A 21,672-nucleotide genomic window follows, 5' to 3' on the forward strand; every position below is an offset into this window, starting at 1 on the left:
AAAATAATTCTTCAAAAAAGAAAGTCAGGCTTCTCTCCTCCAGTCTGTGGAAAATCCACCGGGGACGTTGACAGAGGGTATTTTTAGGAAACCCATCCAAAGATACAAGGTAAGAGTAAATATGAGAAGGGAAAAAAAAAAGTTGTGGGTTGTAGAAGTTATCAAGTGGGATTTGCGGCGCTCTCTGCAGGAAACGCGAGCGGCTCCAGTTCAAAGCCACATGCACCAACGTGACATATAAGCCATTAAAATATCATCCTGACGGCTCATTTCTGCTTCATCATACATTCCCTAACTGCTTTCCCGAAAGCTGGAGAAGGAGAAATGAAGGATGACCGCCTCGGTGGAACCACAAAAGAGGCGTAGAGGGGTTTCTGGTCCCCCCTCTTCTACCCCAAAGTGATGTGCAGAAATGAGGTGATCCGGGCAACAGGTGGAGCAGGGTAAGTGCTTGAAACCAGGGGGTCAGTTGGGGGAAGGCCTGTACCCCCTGTACCCCCAGCGGCCTTGTAGCAAATATGCTTATGGGGGCTATAGTCACCCTAACCCCGCTGGGAGAATAGGCCCAGGCAGACTTTTTTCTCCATTTCTACACACACACACACACACACACACACACACTCACACTCACATCGCGGGTACAGGCCCCACCCCACTAATTCTAAAGGGTTTGGGGAGGGGCAGCGTTGAGGATGAGTCCTTTCTTTCCTCTGGGAGGAGTGGGTGCAAGAAAGACAGATGGGGCTCCTACAGGCAGTGGCACCAAAACCAGCTTGTTGCCCGCTTGTCTTTGCTCCTCGTTTTTTTGTAAATTGCCTGGGTGTGCCCACCGTGGGCACAAGAAGGGCAAAACTGCCCTTCTTGTTCGTGGTGGAAACGAGAAGGGTGCTCGGGAAGAAGTCCTTGCAGGCAGCCCTTCTGTTTTTCCCTACCGCAAGGATGACGGGGAGGGTTTCGGTTTACCCTTACCAGGGTCAAAGACTCAAGTTAGTGCTGTGGGAGGCTACACAGTAGAACTTCTCCAGATACTCACTGAGGACTGAGGATGCTGTCTGTGTCGGCCTCGGGCGGACTGCCTGCCTGTGCTTATCCTGGTCCTGCTTCAGGACTCTAACTCTAGTCTATTTGCGCCTCGGGCCATGGGTTCGCAACCTAGCTTTCTTTTTCTTGGATGTGAATCGGGCTTGTGGTTAGATCCCGGGAGCAGGCCGAAGCCTGGACCCAAGGGCATATACCGAATTACTGGCGAAGGAAAAGAGAAGGATTTGAGTGGGTTTGATTGTGAAAGCGTTACCTGCCTAGCTGAAAGTCTTAAAGTTTGGAGCTGACCAAGAAAGAGATAGAGAAGTCTGAGAAAGGGAGAGAGGGCGTGGGAGGGCTGTTTCGAGACCCCAATATTCACTAGAGTCTACAGAAACAACCTTTGGATGGCAAGGCTTGGCAGTGACTTCCAACATCTGCTTCTTGGGCACCTCTATTCCCTTCCTGTGTTTTGGGACAGAGATTTAAAGTAAGGCTTACCTGCCCAGGTCAGGTTGTCTGCAGGTGGCCCCACTAGTTTAGGCTTGACTCTGAGCACCCGAAGGTTGCCAGCCTTACAGCCTAGAGTTAGGGGAAATCTAATCTCTACCCCCTCGAGGATGAGAGTAAGAAAAGGGATGTATACAACCCAGGCGCTCAGCTCAATTTCCTGGTGCTTCAGGGCTGGTGCAAGGTAGCCAAGGAGCTGCTAGTGCAGCTGACGATCGATCTGAGCAAAGACCAGCAGCGGCTTTCGCCTTGGCTTGGTAGCTCTGAGCCTGCCAGGGCCGAGCTTGCTTGCTTGCTTTTCCGGCAAGTATTCACTCCTGATAGTTAATCAGTGTGGAACTGAAGTCATCAGTTCTAGTTGACCTCTGACCTTAGACAGGCATATGTGGACTAAGTACGCTTCACAACAGGCAGACTGTGATTCCTTAAATAAAAATAGCGTCTTTTGCAGTACTGACCATCTCATGTTCTTGTAACTATCAATCACTGACTCTCCCTGGCATCCCTTTCGTATCTTCTCAAGGTACAGGATAAAGTCTAATTCCAACACATCCTGGGGGTGCCCCTTACTAAGCTGGTAGCCACTGGTATGAAAAGACACCTCAGGAGCAAGAGTTTTTGGGGGAACTCAAAGAGCTTTTCAGGTCTATTATCCTAGGGACCTCAGATTTAGGGGCCAAGGGACAGTTCCTGAAATTCACTCCTCATTCTGTTCTTTCAGCAAGACTATGTGATTTCAAATTTGAACCAAAGAGATGGTTGCCCTGTTCCTTTGCACAGGCTGGCTCTACTACAGAACTAGCTAAGGTCCCTTTTGTCTGCCTTGATTCAACCTTTGAAACATTTCCTTGCGTGCCCAGGGAAGCATTTGTAGTGCACAAAGGACATACACACAGGGCATGAGGGTACCAGCAATCCAGACCTCCTAGACGTTGGGCTGTGCCAGCATTATTGATAGGCAGAAGTTTCTAGGGAAACTTACCCCCTTTTCCTTAGAAGCAAACAAGTAAATTCTATTATTGCCAACCAACCAGGGACTGTGGTGCCAGACATCCTGCCATGAGAACATTCAGAGCAAGGACACCCAGCTTGCTGCCCTTCTGTAAGAATACAAAGTTGGGCCTCCTTTCTTTCTCCGTCTGTGCTAGAAGGAGTTTGTTACCTTTATGGGAGGATTTTGTTGTTTGTGTGTTGTTAGAAAGAATTGAAAACAATTTCCTCTGGGAAAAGGTGAGTATATTCAGGCCTGTGCCTGGAAAAGGAAAAGAAAGGATGAGACCCTGTGGGTAGTTTGGGTCTGAGTTAGAGGTGCGGGGAAACGTAAGAAATTGGAGACCTTGTATGAGAGTACAGCCCAACTCGGATTTAGCCTGTGGGTCAACAAGTTAAACAGCCACTTGTTCTATAGGCTAGAGTGTCAAGGCCAACAGCCGTCCCATTGACTGAGGTCTTGCTGTGTTTGTCCAGCCTGAGACCTTTTTCAATGACTGTTTGTCCTTCCTCCCCAAATTTAGGGTCAACGCTAGGTGGATTGCTGTTTGGCTGCTCCACGGCCTCCACAGCTTTGCCTGACAAATGCAGAGGGTCTCAAAATGCTTTCAGGGATTTATGGTTGCCGAATGCTTGGTAGCTCCAGCCACTGACAAGCAATCTTAAGAGGGAGGCACTATTTCTAAACTTTTCAACTGAAAGAGAGAGAGAGAGAGAGAGAGAGAGAGAATTTGACACCAAATTACAACAACAACAGCAACAAAAATGGTATGTTTTAAATCTGGTAGATTTAATATTAGCTTTGAAAAATGAACCAGTAACATCTCTCAAGTGGGTCTGGAGCAGGAAGGGAATGGAATATGCGGGGTGAAAGGGTTATTCACTACCACTGACAGAGCAAGATTTGAAAATCTGAAAATTTTTTTCCTGACAACACTATAACTAAACATAATTGCACATCCCCAGAGAATAGAGGGCCCTCCCCACCACACCTCATCAAATGTAAATAACCAACTTGAAGAAATAATGGGGTGTTCTGAAACAAAATTTCAAATCCTGGAAGCCACAGACTTTTGAACATTGAATGAGCACGTCTACCTAAAAGGCAGAACAAGTGATAAAAATTCTAGCTGGGAAATTAGAATTTTTCAATGGTTTTATTGTCAGTGCCATCTTTGTTCTTATGTTTCCAAATCTGAAAACAATCAAAGAAAAAAGCCAAAAGATTGTTTTCAGACTAACATCTTTCTTTCATACACTCAGGCCATGGATTCTTGCCACAGAAATATGTATGGTATTGTTTTACTCAGGCCTTTTCTTCTCAAGCAGGCTCAAACTCAGAAAATGAAATACAAGACTTCCCTGGTGGTGAGGAAGCGATTACGACTGTACAGAAACACTCTGAAAGAATCAAGTGAGTAATTAAAAAAATCTTATTATCAATAGAAGTTTGCTGAGGATCAGGCACTCTTCTCTCTCTCTCTCTCTCTCTCTCTCTCTCTCTCTCTCTCTTTGTGTGTGTGTGGTTATGCATAAAGCATATTTGGTTGTTTCTCTTTTGCTTATACTGGGATGTGAGTTTGGGCACATCTCTAAGTTCAAATGAAACCTAGAATAACACCTTGGTGTTTGATGCATTTGCACACAAATCAATGATACAACATCCCATCAGCAGCCTGAGGATTCAATGCCTACTCATCTGGACGTTCTAGAATTAATATTTGAGTACTGGATCATTGCAACAACCACCCTTGACCTTCTGCAATTCCACTGTCACATTATTCTATGACATATTCATCTTGAATTCATTTCCAGACAATTTGATTGGGATGAGGTTTGACATGTATTGGCTTCCATGAAAGAAGCGTACTTTGATCTTGGTGATGGGGTTTACATGATATGCATCATCTTTACCAGGGGCACCAGCCTTCTGCAATGTGGCAGTGACTATGTTACCACAATGTGGTGTCTGAACCAAGAGTGACTGACAGCCACTCTGTCAGAAATACCTTCATTGTGGGGAATTTAATTTCATATTCCATTTAGAATAAGCATAGAATTTAAGGTTGGCTTCCCCCCCCTTCCAGTCATCTGTTTTTTTTCTCTCACTTCAACTATAAAGTCCATGGTTTTTTTCTAAACATGGCCTCTTATTGGTATGCAAGGCAAGCTTCTTAACAAAAGTTAAGTAAGTTAGGAGATGAATCTTTTCTACTATTTGGGATGCTTTATGGCAGAAGTCAAAGGAGAAATATGATTATTATATAAATTCAGTTGTTTTGATCTCTTAATTCTACTTTGGCAGTTCCTTTATCAATTTCTTTCAATCTTTTGTGAAAAGACATTTTACAGAACCATTGCTTGGAAAGCAAATTGCATCTAAGTATATTTTTCCATACTCTCAGTTCCATTAATGATGATTAAAGCTAAAATTTCCATAACTAAGATAAATTTTCTCTTCTTAAAAAAAAAATCCTGACAGACCTCATCTCCTTTGCAGAATTTGGGATTGGACATATGGCAGGCTTCTGGGGCTTAAATAATTTCTTTTTATAAAACCTGAGATACCTCCCACTGCAGGAATCCTGAAATCAGTGAGTAGCCTCTTCAGAGATACACACCTTATTTTGAGTGGCACCATAGTCAGAAATGTAAAAAAATGGAACTGAAGAAGTGGCTGCAGATCTGGAAGTAGAACATTCAGATGACAGAGGCTGCTTGGCCTGGCTCTGAGCCATGGTCCCTCAGCTGAATAGATAATTGTGACTTAGCATTGTTTCAAAAAATCAAAATAGAAAAAATAGCCCAGCTATTGATGCCTTGTGTTTCTCCTTTCTTCTTTCCAAGAAGAGAGGTCAGACAGCTCAGCTCCTGACCCAAGAAGCTCTGACAGAAGATAAAGCCACCAGTTGTCCTATTCCTAGAAGATAAACTAGAAACCATTCATTTATGCCATTGGTGGTAGTGGTTATTGTGAGCAAAAATGCTTGTCATGATTCTAGGCATTAATTTTCAGAGACTGTAGAGATAGAAGGATGTTACAGACTACTAATAGAATCTGTTCCACATAGCCCTCATGAAACTTTTAGTGCCCCCACTCTTTTGCATTTGCCAAAAACACCTCTTGATTACAGGCTACTAATTTCTTTGCAAAGGAAGTGAAGTGAAAGCTCCTGAAAACAAACTGACTTCAGTGAAGATTAGAACATCCAGCCAATGGACAGTTGCTGAAACTAGGGATCTCTGTTTCCTGAGACATCAAAAAAAAAAAAAAAAATCTCTGGAAATTCTAAAATACACTTCTAGGACATTGGTGCTCCCGTCCTTGTCATTTCTGATCAGCTTGAGACTCTATTTGGAGTTTATTTTAGAAATTTACCTTGAAGGTCCTTACATAATTGCTGAAAGTTTTATGTCAGTAAATATAAACGGATACAAGAAACATTTTTTTCCTCTACCTCTGTCTCTGGGGAAGTGGACCTTAAAAGAATGTCTGGTCCCATTGTTATGTTTAGCCAACCGAGGTATGAACCATATGGCTCCAAGAACCTTGCAAGTATCAGGCAGCCTCTGTGACCTGCAGGTCAACTGACGCCTAGCTACTCAAGAAATGTCTACCCAGGATGGGTCCAGATGTTTTTAGTGCTTCAAGAGAAGGCTGCATCTGGGAAGGAGCTCCATGGGGCCAGGCTACTGTCAGTGATTTTGGCTGAATCAGATATGTTTGCCCTTTTGTTGCTGGCACAGAAAGTCATACACATGTTCATACCTTTTCAAGGGCAAAGATAGTCAGACAGTATACTAACAAGATGTGTGTATAAAACCTCTCTCTTCCTCTCTCCTTCTCTTCCTCTCTCTCTTTTAACTTTTGGGTACACAGGTCAGTGCTTACAATTCAGAAGGTCTATGAACTTATTTTTTTTTTTATTCCTTCCTCTACAACCTGCTAATGGAAAGTTAGCATTTTCTTCTCCTGTGAAAATGAGAAAGCAAACATTTTCGGCATGCTCACCAGGCTTCCAAATGGTTCTGAAAATAGCTGAAAATGCCCTTTTAAAAAACCCTGTTCAGTCTGTATTGTTATTCAAAGCTTTTAATGGGGATTGGGTCACAGTATGTGTATTAAGGATCCACGTTGATTCAAATCAAATAATTAACCAGAGCTAAAAATGGATCCTGAATTTGACACATTCTGAACAATTAATGGTATACCATCTAGGTTTAGGTGATAGAATAGAAAGTTTAGTTCCTGGGCTATGTTATGGCACAAGTGTACCTGCCCTCGTGTTTACTATCTCATTTCTGAGGTTTGGATGAGAGAAATAGCTAGGCAAGAAGGACATACTTTTATTTTCTGTTATCAGCTTGTATGTTGTGTTTCGAGCCCTTTGGAGGCTCAGCTCAGACTCACCTGAAAACATGCTTTATTTTTCTCGGAGGTCAGACTTAAAAATTCACTGAAATTTGACAACTGTCTAGAGATAAGGGGGCAGGGAGGACAGGCCAAGCGACCAGGTAGAAGTTCCTCTTATTAAAGGGCTAACTATGGACATTAAATGAAGCTTTCAGAGGGAGAGATAAATTCTGAGAGTCTAGATTTTAAAATGTCAGAAAAGGTCTTGGCTTAGGAAGCAGAAGTCAAATGTCTCTCCTTGTCCTCAATGTGTGTGTGTGTGTGTGTGTGTGTGTGTGTGTGTGTGTGTGTGATGCGTGTGTGCTCACAGAATCTGTTAGTAATTGCCTAAGTCTTTCCTAATGCAGAGCAAAGAGATACAGACTATTCAAAGCTAGAGAAATTATTGTGGAAGTTAATCCCTTGCTAAATCCCTTGCCCCAAGCAGGGATGAATGACGAATGTACCAAGCTTTAGAAAATAAGTCAATTATTAAAAAATTTAAAGCCTCGTTTAAGGGGCAGGAGTGTAGCTCTCTCAGTGGAGTTCTGGGTTCTTTCTTCAGTACCACATTCACTCATGTGTGCTGGTGAATATCTATAAACCCAGTACTTAGAGAGTGGAGGTAGGAGAAGCAGAAATTCAAAATAATTCAAGTTCTAAACCATCCTGGGCTACATGAGACCTTGTCTCAAAAACAAAATAAAAGAAAACAAATGAAGCTAAAAAGTTAAAAAAAAAAAAAAACCCTTTATTTACTAATCATGGAATCCTCAGGGATAAGTCAGTTCAATCAATTCTAAGTCAGTGTTCCACGTAACTTGTTCAAACTTTTCTCTTCTCTTAAAAGGGTATGTTTTTGTTGTTGTTGTTTCTTCTCAATCTTTAGACCTCTCTTTAAAAATCCAAAGGTTTCCAGGTCTTCTTGACATGTTCTATGTTAAGCAGAGGATCCCAGAACTTCCTTTGGCCTTTATTGAGCACAAGGATAGAGTCAGGGCCCTGGGCTCAAGAAGAAGTTGATCCTAGTGTGGCAGACAAGGGGCAGTCATTCTTGAGCCAGAATTGAAATCTTCTTCATTTGGTCTTCCTCAGTCAGCTATAATGGTAGTTCTAGAATGAAGGCCATGAATGCATCCACCTGTGCCATCCACTCTGTAGAATCCTATAGAAAGTAAGGACTAAGGTCAAAGCTTCTGCAACAAGTGGTCACAACAGAAAGTTATCACAGTAGCTATTGGTGGAACCTTCATCTGCCACCACTGCACAGAGTTCAGGACCCCCCAGACTAGTTCCCTGGACCATGGATGGGAAGGCAAGGGCCTGTTCCTTCCATTTGTGTATTTATGTGCCTTGAGCCATTTATTTATTTAGCCAGAATATTCTCCTGTAGATAAATATGAGCTATGATGAAAAGAGACCTTTCAGGGAAGCCTGAAGCAAGACTTCTTCCTCTTCATGACCTCTTCTGGTTCAGTCTCTCTAGTCAGGTTGGGATTCTACTTTTATGACTGCCAGCCACCAGTCACCAAGAGGAGGGAGAGGCAAGGATGAATTGGTAGAGAGTAGAGGAGGAAGGTGGGTGAGTAAAGGAGCAGAAACAGGACCAAGGTGTGGCAGACATACAGTGTAGGTTTAGGGAAAATGAGAGCAAAGGAGAGAAAGACGAGGGGGAAAAAGAAATTTTGAGGAAAAAAAAAGAATAAAATTGGGTTCTAGGTTCGATACCCTAGAAGTTTCTCTGCTCCAGGCAGTCTGCACTCTATTTTTCTGCCTTGATTCTGACCCTGTCCTTTGTGCTCAAAGACAAACTTTCCAAACACCTTAAGGCACCTGAGTACTGTGCATAGGGCTCTGCTCAACTCCTCCCGGAGGTGTCATGAGTATAAGCATGACCTAACCTGCTCGCTTACTTCTAGGAGCACGGTGGCAAAGCTCAGCATTCTGGAAGGAGGAGGGTGGTGGGGGAGTTACTGGAAAGAAAAGAATCCATGCCTGGGTCAGAGCGCATGAGCAATAGAAGCGTGAAATGCTATTGGGATTGGGGGAGGGAGCAAAAGAGGAAGGGAGAGGAAAGGAGGAGGAAGAGGGAGAGAAGGAGAGGGAAGGAGAGAGAAAGAGAGAGAGACAGAGAGATAGAGAGACACAGAGACACACACACACACAGAGAGAGAGAGAGAGAGAGAGAGAGAGAGAGAGAGAGAGAGAGAGAGAGAGAGAGAGAGAGAGATCTTGTCATCACTGACGTCGCACCAGACCACCGGCCAATTGGCGACACAGGCGATTGTTCTCACGGTGGCCCGGGGCCACGGGCCCCGAATCTATTCATTTCCTTAAGCGTTCTGCTGCCGCCTCTGTAGTGCCCGGGGTTTCACACGGACATTAAAGACAGAGAAAACAGAATGGAGGAGGGGCAAACCCCAAACTTAAAACAAACAAACAATCAAACAAACAAATCTCCGCCACTTTGCATAAGCGCTCTCTCCTCTCTTCGCCTCTCTCTCTCTCTCTCTCTCTCTCTCTCTCTCTCTCTCTCTCTGTCTCTCCTCTCTCTCCTTTTTTGTCTTTTTCGGTTGTCCTTTCTTTTCACTGCAACACTGCAGTAGTATTGGTGGCTGCCAGACCGAGGTGCAGCAGGCGGTCCTTTCCAGGCCCAGTGGGACACTGAAATTAATATATACACGTCTAGGACGCTTTAAAATCACTACCACTTCCAACTTCACCACCTCCGAAATGACCCCTCCTATCATCTCCATCTTTGGCCCGGGAGCACCCCTTGGTGTTGGTGGACAAAGTAATCTTAAGATACGGGGTCTTACACCTCTGCAGCAGAGGCCGTGCCCCCAGGCACCCACAGACTCAGCCCTGCTGCCTTTCCCACCTACCCCATTATCCCTACCCCTTTCCAGCTCATGGCACGGCAGGGGACTCGGCAGAACTGCAGCCCAGCCGGACGAAGGCGGAGGCTTTTTGACTTGACTTTGCTTGGTCTGCCAGGTTCACTGCTGGCACCGACCGGCTCAAGATCCCAGCACCGACTGCCAGAAACCTAGATGCGGCTGGGCAGAGTTTGTCCCCGGGGTCCGGGGAAAGTGCGAAGCCCACGCCACCGCTTCTCATGCACATTATTTGTCTCGACAACAGGTAGCAGCTGTGGACACCATGGGCCCCAGCTCGCCGCTGCTTCGAATCCCTCGGTGTTTCCGGGCCTTCATGAGCAGCCACCTCAGGCCTCCCACAGCCGTCCTTTGAACGGACTCCTGCGTCTGGGGATCCCTGGAGACATGTATGCGAGGTCGGAACCTTTTGCACCAGGGCCTATGGCCCGCAGCGACACTCTGGCAACAGCAGCAGCCCTGCACGGTTATGGCGGCATGAACCTGACCATGAACCTCACCGCACCCCATGGCCCTGGAGCCTTTTTCCGCTATATGCGCCAGCCCATCAAACAGGAGCTCATCTGCAAATGGCTGGGGGATGACAGCCCGATATCCCCGCGCCCCTGCTCCAAAACTTTCAGCACCATGCACGAGCTGGTCACGCATGTCACCGTGGAGCACGTCGGTGGCCCAGAGCAGGCTAACCACATTTGCTTCTGGGAGGAGTGTCCACGACAGGGCAAGCCCTTCAAAGCCAAATACAAACTTGTAAATCACATCCGCGTGCACACGGGCGAGAAGCCCTTCCCTTGTCCTTTCCCAGGGTGTGGGAAGGTCTTTGCTAGATCAGAAAATCTCAAAATACACAAACGAACACATACAGGTCAGTACTCAGTGCTGTCTGTCTCGTGTGACCCATGGGACACAGACTCTTGGGTCTGAATTTCCTTAAGTTCCAACTGAGGGGAGGAGGGAGGTATTTTGGTATTCTTTCCATGAGCCAGATTTATAAAACGGTAATTAACAGCTTCTGTTCCTAGACTCACCGTTTTCCGGAGGCTGTCTGGGCAGAGTGGCTCCAGAGTTCCGGGGTCCCTGTTGGTAAACTGGCGCTCCTAGCTTAGAGCTTTGATTTTATTTAGGATGTGGAGATTGAACCCTAGGCTATATCTCCAGTCCCAGGAGTTTGGTTTTAAGACATTTTTTAAGCAGCATGGCTTCCCCTAAAGTCTTAAAGGAAATGGGAACAATTGTCTTTCATTTACAGATCACTATTGGAAACTCTTACTCCTTTCAGCCTCACCATCACCTGGACTGAGGGGTCATCTGACCCTTAATACCTTCTGTAGGATTTATGAGTCTTGGGGGTCTACTTTTGACTTGTTTTTGTATTACTAGCTCCACAGAAGGGACTTTTTGGGTACCCTTCGTTCTTATTTTACTAGAGACCCAACGGGACCCACTGCCTTAAATGTCATTTACCGAGCTGTTAAGTGAAATAGGGACATGTGTCAACCACATCTGTTAGCTCTAGTTAACAGAAAGAAAAGGAGCGCAGTGAAGGAGCCTGGGAGTTGAACTCTTCTGGCCAGAAGCATCTAATTAATACAATTGCAAGAAGAAAGTTTTCACACTTTCAGAACAGCCTGTGAAGTTACATTAATTAGTTTAGCAGCCACCGTTAGACTCTCCCTACTCCCCCCCACACACCCCCTTCGCTTGAAGTTTAAGAAGTCAGCGTCTTCTCCCCTCCCCCATCTTGGAGGCGGGAAAAGGGAAGAATGATGCAGAGACCAGAATTCCATCTTGGTACTCTAGTTCTGCAGGCTGTATCTTTTCTTTCTACAATTCCTGTTAGAACAGCAACCTTCTTCAGAGTGTAAGTCCCCGATAGTTGTAGTACCTGGTAAGAAGCTTGCTAAATCTTGCCACAAACTGCTTTCTCCATTAGGTTTAGTGGTAGAACACTGGCATAGGCTGAGGCAAGACCAAAGTCCAGTTTGGATCTCGTTCTTTATCCCCCTAGCATGTCAGCAAACATCTTGTACGGTTTTCTAAAGCACGTTCTGAGATCTCTACACCCCCCCCCCCATCCATTTGTTCCTCTCTCTCTCCCTGAGTTATATCCCCAGGGACAGAGGAATAAGTCAGACCATGCATGATTTCAGCCCTCAGACTTGCTGCTCCAGAGGCTGGCTGCCAGCACCTGGAAGGTGGATGCGCATTCCGGGGCTGGAAAAAGAACTCATCTTTAATGACAGGGATTTTGAAGCAAACAAACTTATACTGCTCTTTGCCGGCCCACTGTTTGAAGTCTGTGAAGCAGAAAATGGTTAAATTCTTAACGTAATCGACCTACATCAGAGAAGCAAAAGTGTGCCTGGCTGGCTCTCAGGTTTGCTTGGACTCAAGGCAGAATTCTGCGCGTTCTTTTCGGTCTCTGTCCTAATTCATTACAGCTTGGGTTAAAAAAAAAAAATGAAAGAAAGAAAGAGGAAAAAAGAAAAAAAAAAGCAAAATCATAGAGCCTCCCCTGTTACAGTGTCTCCCTCAAATCTCCTAAGTAATGGGAAGAAAAGGAGGAGGCAAGGCAGCAACAAAATGTTTCTCAAATGGCAATAGAACTCTCTACAAATTATTCATGAAGACAGTTTTCGATTCAACAGGAAAATAATTGCCTTTTCAAATATTAATGGCGTTTCATTTCCTCGAGTCGCAGAAGCGGCGATCAGGAGCAGATTTCTTAGCTGAGATTCTCCCGAATGTGACTCCCAGGCCTGGCTCTGGAGGCAGCGGGTGAAGAAGGTTTCACTCTGCGGCTGTGACAGAGACCAGGGAACAATGGTAGGGCGGCGAGGGAGCGCGCGCCTTGGCCAACGTCCCAAACTGGCGCGCCTCCCGGAACCCCCGGGCCCGGGGCTCTCCCCACCTTTCCCCGCAGTCAGTCTGCCCTCGTGGGGGGTGGGGGGTGCAGGCCGGCTCCCGGGCCGCTCCGGGGCGGAGTCATGGCGAAAACAGACCCAGCCACAAGTGCCAGAAAATGGCGCTGGCCTAGAGGCCCGGTAGGCCGGCGAACTTGGCTCCCGCGCGGACCGAGGCCCTGCTCTCTCTGAAGCCCGGGCCGAGGACCAGGGCCCGGGCTAGGGCCCCAAGCGGTGGTCCGGATGCTCGCGGCCTAGGCCGCCAGCCTGGCCTCAGGTCGTTTCGCGGGAGACAGGCCGGGCCCGGCGCTTCGGGGTCCACCCTCCCACCCAGGGCGTCTCTCAGGGACTTGGGGGAGGGGACGGGTGAGGGGCGGCGGGGGTGGGAGGGTCGTGGAGAGCGGAGCCCAGGGCGCCTCCTGCATCTGGGCACTGCTAGGGCTGGCCTGCACCTGGCCTCCCAGGGGCCTGCTCACTCCCCCGTCCCCAAGAGTCTCGGTGCCTGCTCTTTTCTTCCCCGTTTCTCGTCTGGAGCGAAATACTTGTCTAGTTTATGCGACGAGACGTTGGAATGGGATTTGTGGCAGCAGAATCCCCCCTCCCACCCCGGTGAGGGATTTCTATCCTCAAATTCTAACCTCAAACTCTATCCAAACTCCCCAAATACCTTATTTTGTAGGCTGCAATTGATTTTTTTTTTGCAAGTTATTTTATGAAGAAAAAAGAGGGAGGGAGGAGAGAGAAAAGTTTAGGGTTTGCCAACGCTGGTGGAATCAAAGGAGAGAAATCTGGGGACAAATAGGGACACTGATTTGCTCATTATACATCTCCAATTTTTCGTAAGACCGTGCCTTGTCCTGTGAAAATGGCAGCGGGCAACATCTTCCAGAGGACCCTAGTGTACCAGCTCTACTCCAGCAAGGGTGAGCGCTATCAGTGGGCAGTGTGGGAGAGACGGGTTCGCTTGATTTTTTTTTTTGCCCAAGCCAAAAGCAGGTTACATATAAGCCTCTATTTAAACCTGAGCGCCAATGCCGCGGCGGAATGGAGACTTTGTTGATTTTATCAGGGAGTCTTTCCTGTAGACCGCAGGAGAAGCAATCACAAAGCCAACAGCAGAGCATCTTGTTGTTGAGTCTTAAAGTTTTAGCATCCCTAGTCACCCCCAGGACCTTCAGTTGGAAACGTCTCCCTTTCCTTTTCGAAACAACCTTAGCTGAGCCAGAGACTCTGTTCTGGCTTCTGGGAGGGTGTGTGTCGGGGTTGGGGGTCCTTCCCTCTTCCATACAGCAGCAAATTCAGGCAGCAAGGAAATCCTGGAAGGAGCCTTCGCTCAACCAAAATTCCCAGCTTTGTGTGCGTTCTGCCCTTCCTGTACTTCTACCTAGACCTGCGGTATACCCGGTGGATCTGGCCTGCCCGTAGCAGGCACTCACCCGAAGCTTGCCACCGTCAGGGTCTCGATTTGAACAGACTTAAGATTCCCTCCTGGCCTGAGCCGATTTTCATCTATCCGCCTCTGGGCTCCTCTGGCCTGCGAGGTGAAACAGGCGGGCGGGGAATTGTCTGGGGAGGATCATAGACCTGGAATTGCCTGTTTGGACTAAAAGGGCCCCCTCTACACTCGTCAAGGTCTCCGCGATACTGCTGGATCCGTATAATAAAATATTAAACTCCGCGAACACTATCTCAAGGAATTTCAGATAGACTAGTCAAGATTTGAAGAGTATCGCAGTATATTTGGCTTCAGTGGGTGAAGTGGAAAGGAAAGGGGGCTCTACTTCCCGGAAAATAACCTTTGGGGTGAATCGTTGCTCGGAATGCTTCTCACACTGCGTACACGCATGTGCATCCGCCGCTCATCCTTTCAAACCCTTCTGTTGCTTGGCACTTGAACAAAACCTACTTTAGAAAACACTTTGGACCAGAATGGAGTATGTGTCCGGCGGATTGCTGGGCAAGGCTCACTAGGCCAGAGACAGATGGCTTGGGCAGTAACTTCAAATCCAGTAAATGTGAGCTTCTCAATCAACTCGATTCCGTGGGTAAAGGTGCTTCTGTCTCCACATAGATAAAAGTTGGAGGAAAACAACGCGCCTGGATAAGGGTTCTCAAGAATGGAAATGACTACGATGGAGTCATTGTCGCTCCTCCTCCGACGCCCTACCCCCATTCCTAGGTCTAGGACGGGGAGGAGGAGGGGTGGCACTCTGTAGGACTGGGCTTCATCTCCTCACAGGGTGGGGGAAGGGCTTCAGACCTAAAGCACAGGGGAAAGTAATTTCTGAAAATCTTTGTGGGTCTTTTGCTGAAAACAAAAGAGCAATGGCGGGGGTGGGGGGTTGGGGGGATGGGGTGAGACAATCCTGAGATTGGGACGCAGCCCACATCCTACTAACGTCTCTGCGTTACCTCCCTCAGGCGAGAAACCTTTCAGATGTGAGTTCGAGGGCTGTGAGCGGCGTTTCGCCAACAGCAGCGACCGCAAGAAGCATTCGCACGTGCACACCAGCGACAAGCCTTATATGTGCAAGGTGCGCGGGTGTGACAAGTGCTACACGCACCCCAGCTCTCTGCGAAAGCACATGAAAGTTCATGGTCGCTCGCCGCCACCCAGCTCTGGCTACGACTCAGCTATAACGTCTGCTCTCACGTCGCCCTCGTTAGAAAGCGGCCGTGAGCCCTCAGTGGCTTGCTCTGCGGCGGTGGTTGTGCGTGGCACAGACGTGAGCGAATGGTACGTGTGTTCGGGCGCCTGGACCAGTGGTGGCTGACTCTGCAGCGCCCCCACCCCAGCCTATCACCGCCACCTCTGGGCCCAGCTGCAGCCACCGCCGCCTCCAGTATCAAGGCTGCTTCCCAGCGAGCTGCTCTGGTTTACGCCGATTTCGAGTTTAGGCCCGGTTACTGAGGCTTCAAAAAGTAGGCAAGGAATGAAGGGAAGGAGAGAAGGGCAGACAAGCAGATAGACCACCATTAGAAGTTATTGAATATGCTGGTACCAGATCATTAGGAAAACATCAGTGTGGTCATTCTATAGTCACGTCCTGTACGCGTTTTGCTCGTGAAACCAATGTCAAGGATAAAGAGACAGAAAAACAAATCAAGAAACTTATTAGAATGTATTCACAATTTTGGCAATTGCAGATGGCAAAAGTAAAGCCATACATTTTCCCAGTAGGTGTGGAAGGGTGGAAATGATTTTCCTTGAGGCCTGGGCTAGGGCCTTCTCAGACCCCAGTCACAGGATCCTTTTCCCTTCCTCCCCCTCGTCCATCAATCCTGACCAAGGAGTTCAGAGCCCAGGAGGTGGCAGACAGAATTCCACAACCATTTTCTTGCAGCCCATTTATCTTTTCCTTTACCCTCCATACACCTCTCCAGCTCCTTAGCTAATCTTGAACAACAACAACAATAACAGCAAAATAAGCACATAATAACAACAAAGAAAAACAGAAGTCCTGCATTTGCATTTTCCAACCACCTCTATAAGGGAGATAAGTAAAAGGGTGCTTGTCCCTTCTCCTGGGATATTACATACCTCCAACCCCAATGCCTGTCAGAGCACATAGATAAGTCTGTTCTGTCAGACCTCAAACTCAATTGACATTTTATACTTGCAGTGGGGAGTGAGTAAGAAACAATAGGAAGTACAGACAAAGGAGGCTAGAAGGCTTTCAAGAATTCCGAGTTGTGAAGCTTCCAGGATTCCTTTTCCCACCCCCATCTGCTGAGGCACTGCTATAGAACCTCATAGGTGCTCGGGCAGGGGACACAGAGCTGGCTGATGTCATCATTGAATCAAGCTCTCCACAGTTCAGGGTGTAACTTAGAGAACAACTTCGGTGTTGTCAGAACATAGCTTTTGTCAGAAATGACACAATGTTAGCCTTATTTTAAAAGTTTATGGGCCTGTGATAAATAAAGTACAATAACAAGTATTATACAGGCAAACACCCAGTGAGTCTGAGGAATTGAAAGTGGTGATACATTGGTTATGAAGTCCTGGAGGTGGGGTGCAGATGTTTGTAGAGATGGAGAACAAAGTCTCCGTAGTTGTTAAGAAGGGAGAGAAATACTGGGGCTTGCTCCTAGTCTGCCACCCTCTGTAGGGAAGAGGGAGCTGCTTTACAATCCTGAGATTTAAAGAAACAAAAACACCAAAAGAAAGAGAATGGTAACAAAAAAGAAAGAAAGAAAGAAAGAAAGAAAGAAAGAAAGAAAGAAAAGAGTATTGTCAGACTTGTCCAATTCTTAAAAAAAAAACCTGAAATAAATATGTAGGGGAAGGGAAATGTTTTTGCCTAAAAGGAAGAACCTAGGAACTCAATCTTACAACCTGAACCCGAGGCTGGGGGAGTGTAACTCTGTGGTGGAGTCTTGCCTACTTCCCATGGAGCTCTCTGATTATCCCCAGTGCCACAAAAAACAGACAAGCAAACAAACAAACAAACAAAAACCCATTGGATACAATAAAAGCTGGACCAACAACTCTTAGTATGAGAACTCCAATGCTTTGTCTTCCATTCCTCCCGTCCCAGAATCCAATGGAAAAGTCTCACTCCTGTCCCACAGACCCCACAACTTCTATCCAATAAAGTACCCAACCATCTTGGCCAGAATGGGGTTGTTTTTCTTACTACTAATAAAACCCAGTATCTTTCAAATGCATCTCTAGTGAACGTGTTGTTGAGTCACAACCTGGCCCAGAGTCAGCCTAGTTTTCATGGACAGTTGGGAAGCAAAGAACTTGTTCTCATGGGCAAGCACTAACCTTGCTGCCACGGCACATAGAACCTTTGAGGGACTTGATACCTCTTTCAGGACTCCTTTCTCTTCTGTTTCAAAACACCTAGCGTTTCCTCCCATTCCAGTCCAACATAAGGAAATGAAATAAAAATGTTTGGCCGGTCACTAATCGCCTTTAATTTTTCATTTGCTTGTTACAGATGTTGCTTGCAAGGTAATCTTGCCCTGAGCAGCTGAGCGCCCGCATCTTGCGCCTGCGACATCAAAGGGCTCTCTCACAAAGCAGTGTTTCTTCGCCACGGTGCATCTTCATGGTAAGTTAGGATTTCTATGGCAATGGGCAAGTCTCACTGAAATCCTGAAAGGCCGAGCCTGGAGCCCGTCCAGGCTTTTCATTAAGGACATAATATTTACGTCTAACAGGCCTTTTTTCTTGTGTATACAAGTATATATTTTTGTTTGACGCGGACTAAATCATTTTCATTTAATTTCCGGTAAACAAAACCCACGCGAATGGGCACTTGTTCCCGATCATAATAAAAATGGATAATAATGCGAGGGAAGAAAAGGGCCGCTTGAATCGCCGCTCAGCTCTCTTTGTTTCTGCTTTCTGCGGTGATCAGAGGGCGTATTTGGGTTTGATGGCGAGTTTCTAAAGGCGAGGAAATGGTTTGTAAGAGGGAAAAGAAAAGGAGAAAGGTCCAATCAAGCTCGGGTTGTTCAAAGAGTCGCGTTTTGGGGTTGAAAGTGTGAGTTTGACGGTGCATCAGCATGCCGCGTTAGGCTCGCCATGGAAATGCGCGCGGGGAGCGGCCGCTTCAAAGGCGGCACACTTCGCTGCGGACACTCTATTAAGATACATTTGCGCTGACCTTTGCTTTCACGCCATTTAATACTGTCACTGTGCTCTCCAGTATATACTTCCTCCCAGGACCTGTCTTGTCAGTGTTTAGGGGTTCATCATGCACCCTGATGTAGCGGGCTTTGGTACCCGGAATTCTTTCAAGAAGGGAGGAGGAGCCGGACTCCAAACATCTTGACAGCGCCCATAGGCTCCAGAGTCAGAGTAAATGACTAGGGCATCCTGAGAAGCTTACCAAAGGGGCATCCCCAGCTCAGCTGTGTGCAACAGAGTCAAATGGGGACTTAAGACAAAGGTGGCCGACTTGGGGGAAGTATGGGAACTGTTAACTACACCTCAGGGACAGTTAGTTTCCCTGTGTTCCCCAGAGGTGCCATACTGCTTCCTAACCCTACAAGTCTCTCAACCCCTTAAGCTTTTCCTCTGATGTGCCACTGTGTGGTAGCCTTAGGTCTGGGCTGGCTTTGGGTACAAACTAAAAGGCCCAAGGCCAAGGGGATGGGAAAAATGGCAGCAAAGTTAGAAGTCCATGTTCCCTTAATTGTCTTGTTGTTTATTTTATCCAAGTACCCTAGTGAATAGGGGAAAAATAAACACGGTGAAAAAAAAATCAAACAGTAGAGTCTTCTTTAGTGCCAGTCCTTGTGGTTGAATAAAAAGGATGGTCTGCCTTCTATTGAGCTGAGAAATCTTTGAAGTGGGAGTTATTATCTGAGACATTCCAGCTTGTCGTCCTAACAACGCTGGTGAAATGTAAAAGGTTCTTTGTCAGCGATTTGTTCTCCTCTCTGTCAAACTCACTTTGCCCCATTGGTTCCAAACCATTGCTAAAGAGATAAAATCAAATTTCTTTAAAAAAAAAAAAAAGAAGAAGAAGAAGAAGAAGAAGAAAAAGAAGAAGAAGAGAGAGAGAGAGAGAAAAGAAAGACTCCCACACTCCACCAGTAGATCACTTTAGGAATAAGTTTTGCTAAGGGGGGATTCCCCCCCCCCAAAACAAAACAAAACAAAACAAAACAAACAAAAAAATCATTGTGTAGTTTCAGTCCTGGTGATGTGTGTAGATGTTGGAAGGTCCTTTGCACCAAAACTGGTACATTAGGTAATGCAAGAAGGATAGAGGCAGAGTCTAAGTGTCCCAAGTCCACGTTCTGGATGCTCTTGTGACAGACAGTGCTTTCTGTCCTGGCCTGCATTCAATCCACCCAGGTTTGCTAACGGGATGAATTTTGCTAGAGATCCCTCTGGCTCCAAATATTCCTTCCTGCTTGGGATACTTGGAACTTAAGCCTGAAAGCAGGTAATGTTAAAGTTTTCCCCGTTTTCCAAACTTCTGGTATAAATAGATCCTCTGTGTTTCCTCACCACTAACAGCAATCAGCACGCTGTTTTGTCATTAATCTAAAGGATGGTAGCATAAGAGAGAGAAACGTTTTAATATTTTCTCTTTTTTTTCCTAATCACCTTGGAGTTCAGAAGGTTTGGTTTACAAGATAGTGACCAAATAAAAATAATAATAATAATTGCATGCATATGCCACCCCCTTCCCTATGTGCAGTTCTTCATTTTATAGTGTGCCTAGAAAGGAAACTTTGCCCCCTGGTCAGGGTTTCTCAACCTCCTATTGTAGGTTTAAAGGTGATTAAATTAGATTAAGATGTGTCCATCACCCTACACGCCCCCCCCCCCCGTGTTTACTAAATGATTTGTGAAGAACTATCCCTAAGTTGTAACCCATGTACTTGGTTAGAGTTGCTGCAAAATGTCTCTTCTATTGATGTTGTTTGTTTACCTGACTCTCCATATGTCTGTTTGTATCACTAATTTATGGGGAAATGTAATGATTGCAATGAAAGTGGATTATACAGTCAGACAAATCTCTTACAGTCATAACTGACATACACACAAGTCTGAGTCAACTCTACACTGTGATTTTAAAAGCTTTTCCCTTAACAGCAGTTAAATTATGAACTAATTTGAAGGGAAAAAGTTGTTGTGTATATTTGACAGTGGTTGTTGAATAAAGTTCAAAGCTTAGGCATAATCTCCTTGAAAATATGTACCTGTAAGTTAAATAAAATAAGTTTTATCCCTCCAAAAGACTTTGTGGATGTGTAGATTCTTTTTTGCTGTGTTATTTGGAAATAAAAGATTTGATGTTTCCTTCTTGGAATCTCAGTGTCCACTTATTACTTCACAACCTTAGAAAAGGTTTGGGGCTCTCTACAGCCTGTAGCTCTTCCTCCTCCTTATCTTCCTGGTTTGGCAGGATTTTCTTTGGGGCCTAGCCACTTGAGATAACAAAATAAGGGACCTGACAAAACAATGATCCGAGCAGAGATCTCTCTGGCCACAGTCTAATGACCTCAACGGCAGCAACTGATTTACATTTCAGAAGAGAAAACATAAGTGGATGTGCAGTGACCTCTCTGGTAAGCACATCTTCCAGCAGCTCTTAGCACTCTCATGAAGCACCTCTGATTTCCAGCAAAAAAAAAAAAAAAAAAAAAAAAAAAAAAAAAAAAAAAAAAAAAAAAAAAAAAAGACCTGGGAACTAGTAAGAACTGAGCAAACTTAGAAAAAGAGGGAGAATTGGTTCCAAACCCTGCCTAAACTGATGTAATGCCTTAGGCAGAGCAGCCTGCAGGGGTCTCGCTAAAACTCTAGGTGGGAAGAGATCCCCTCAGGGGTCTGTGGAGGTTCTCAGTATTAAGGCTGGAAAGATCCTATCCAATGACTGGCTGTTCAGCTGCTTTGGGGATCTTTGGTGAGTTTTCACATGCTCCCTGTGCCTCTCTGACTTGCCACTTTCCCCCAAATGTGTCAGACTAATTTGGATCACCAGAACATCCACTGTGGTCTCTGCTTATAAAAGCCAGTTCCCGTTCGTGATTCTGAATCCTTCACAGAAGTCACATTATGTCCAGCGTCTTTCTAATGGCTGAGAAGTTGGGTCTGATGATTCTCCTGACTGCAGTGAAGAACTGGTTCAGTAGGAGACAGATACTATCATGAGAATGGTGGGTCCCCTTAAATACTATCTTAGACAAATAACTCACATCTGAAGTGCTGTATTCCTAGAGGGAGAGGGTGCAGAACTAAAACGAAGACAGGCACTTGTGAAAAGGGCAGCCCTGAAGAGACTAAAGACTTGATACAGTAGGGTGGCACTGGAACAGAGGAGGTGCTTGGGCATCTGCTCCTCTGGTTTCTGTCCAGAAAATTCTCAGTCCACTGGCTTAGGGACAGGCCACAGGGATATCTCCTGTTACTTTGACTCTGTGGCCTCTGGGAAATAGCACTCAGAAAAGTCCTTTCAGCAGTACAATCAGTGCGGTGCATAAAATG

At 46.0% G+C, this 21,672-nt stretch overlaps 1 protein-coding gene across 7 annotated transcripts; it reads left to right on the forward strand.

Annotated features, from left to right (window-relative positions):
• Positions 1-20,010, forward strand: Zic4 (Zic family zinc finger 4). Of its 7 annotated transcripts, XM_076917264.1 has the most exons (7): positions 1-109; positions 191-443; positions 3,045-3,288; positions 3,847-3,934; positions 10,058-10,675; positions 15,135-15,450; positions 17,663-20,010. In XM_076917264.1, coding segments are annotated over exons 3-7 (1,026 nt in total). In that variant the 5' UTR covers positions 1-109; positions 191-443; positions 3,045-3,285; the 3' UTR covers positions 17,664-20,010. The 7 variants fall into 7 exon arrangements, with proteins under 7 accessions (XP_076773379.1, XP_034380918.1, XP_076773378.1 ...); XM_076917263.1 differs by lacking the exon at positions 1-109 and having other exon boundaries at positions 128-443; XM_076917267.1 differs by lacking the exon at positions 1-109 and having other exon boundaries at positions 128-443; positions 3,850-3,934.
• The last annotated feature ends 1,662 nt before the right edge of the window (positions 20,011-21,672 follow it).

This window comes from Arvicanthis niloticus, chromosome 21 (assembly GCF_011762505.2).
Source record: "Arvicanthis niloticus isolate mArvNil1 chromosome 21, mArvNil1.pat.X, whole genome shotgun sequence".
NCBI classification, from domain to species: Eukaryota; Metazoa; Chordata; class Mammalia; order Rodentia; family Muridae; genus Arvicanthis; species Arvicanthis niloticus.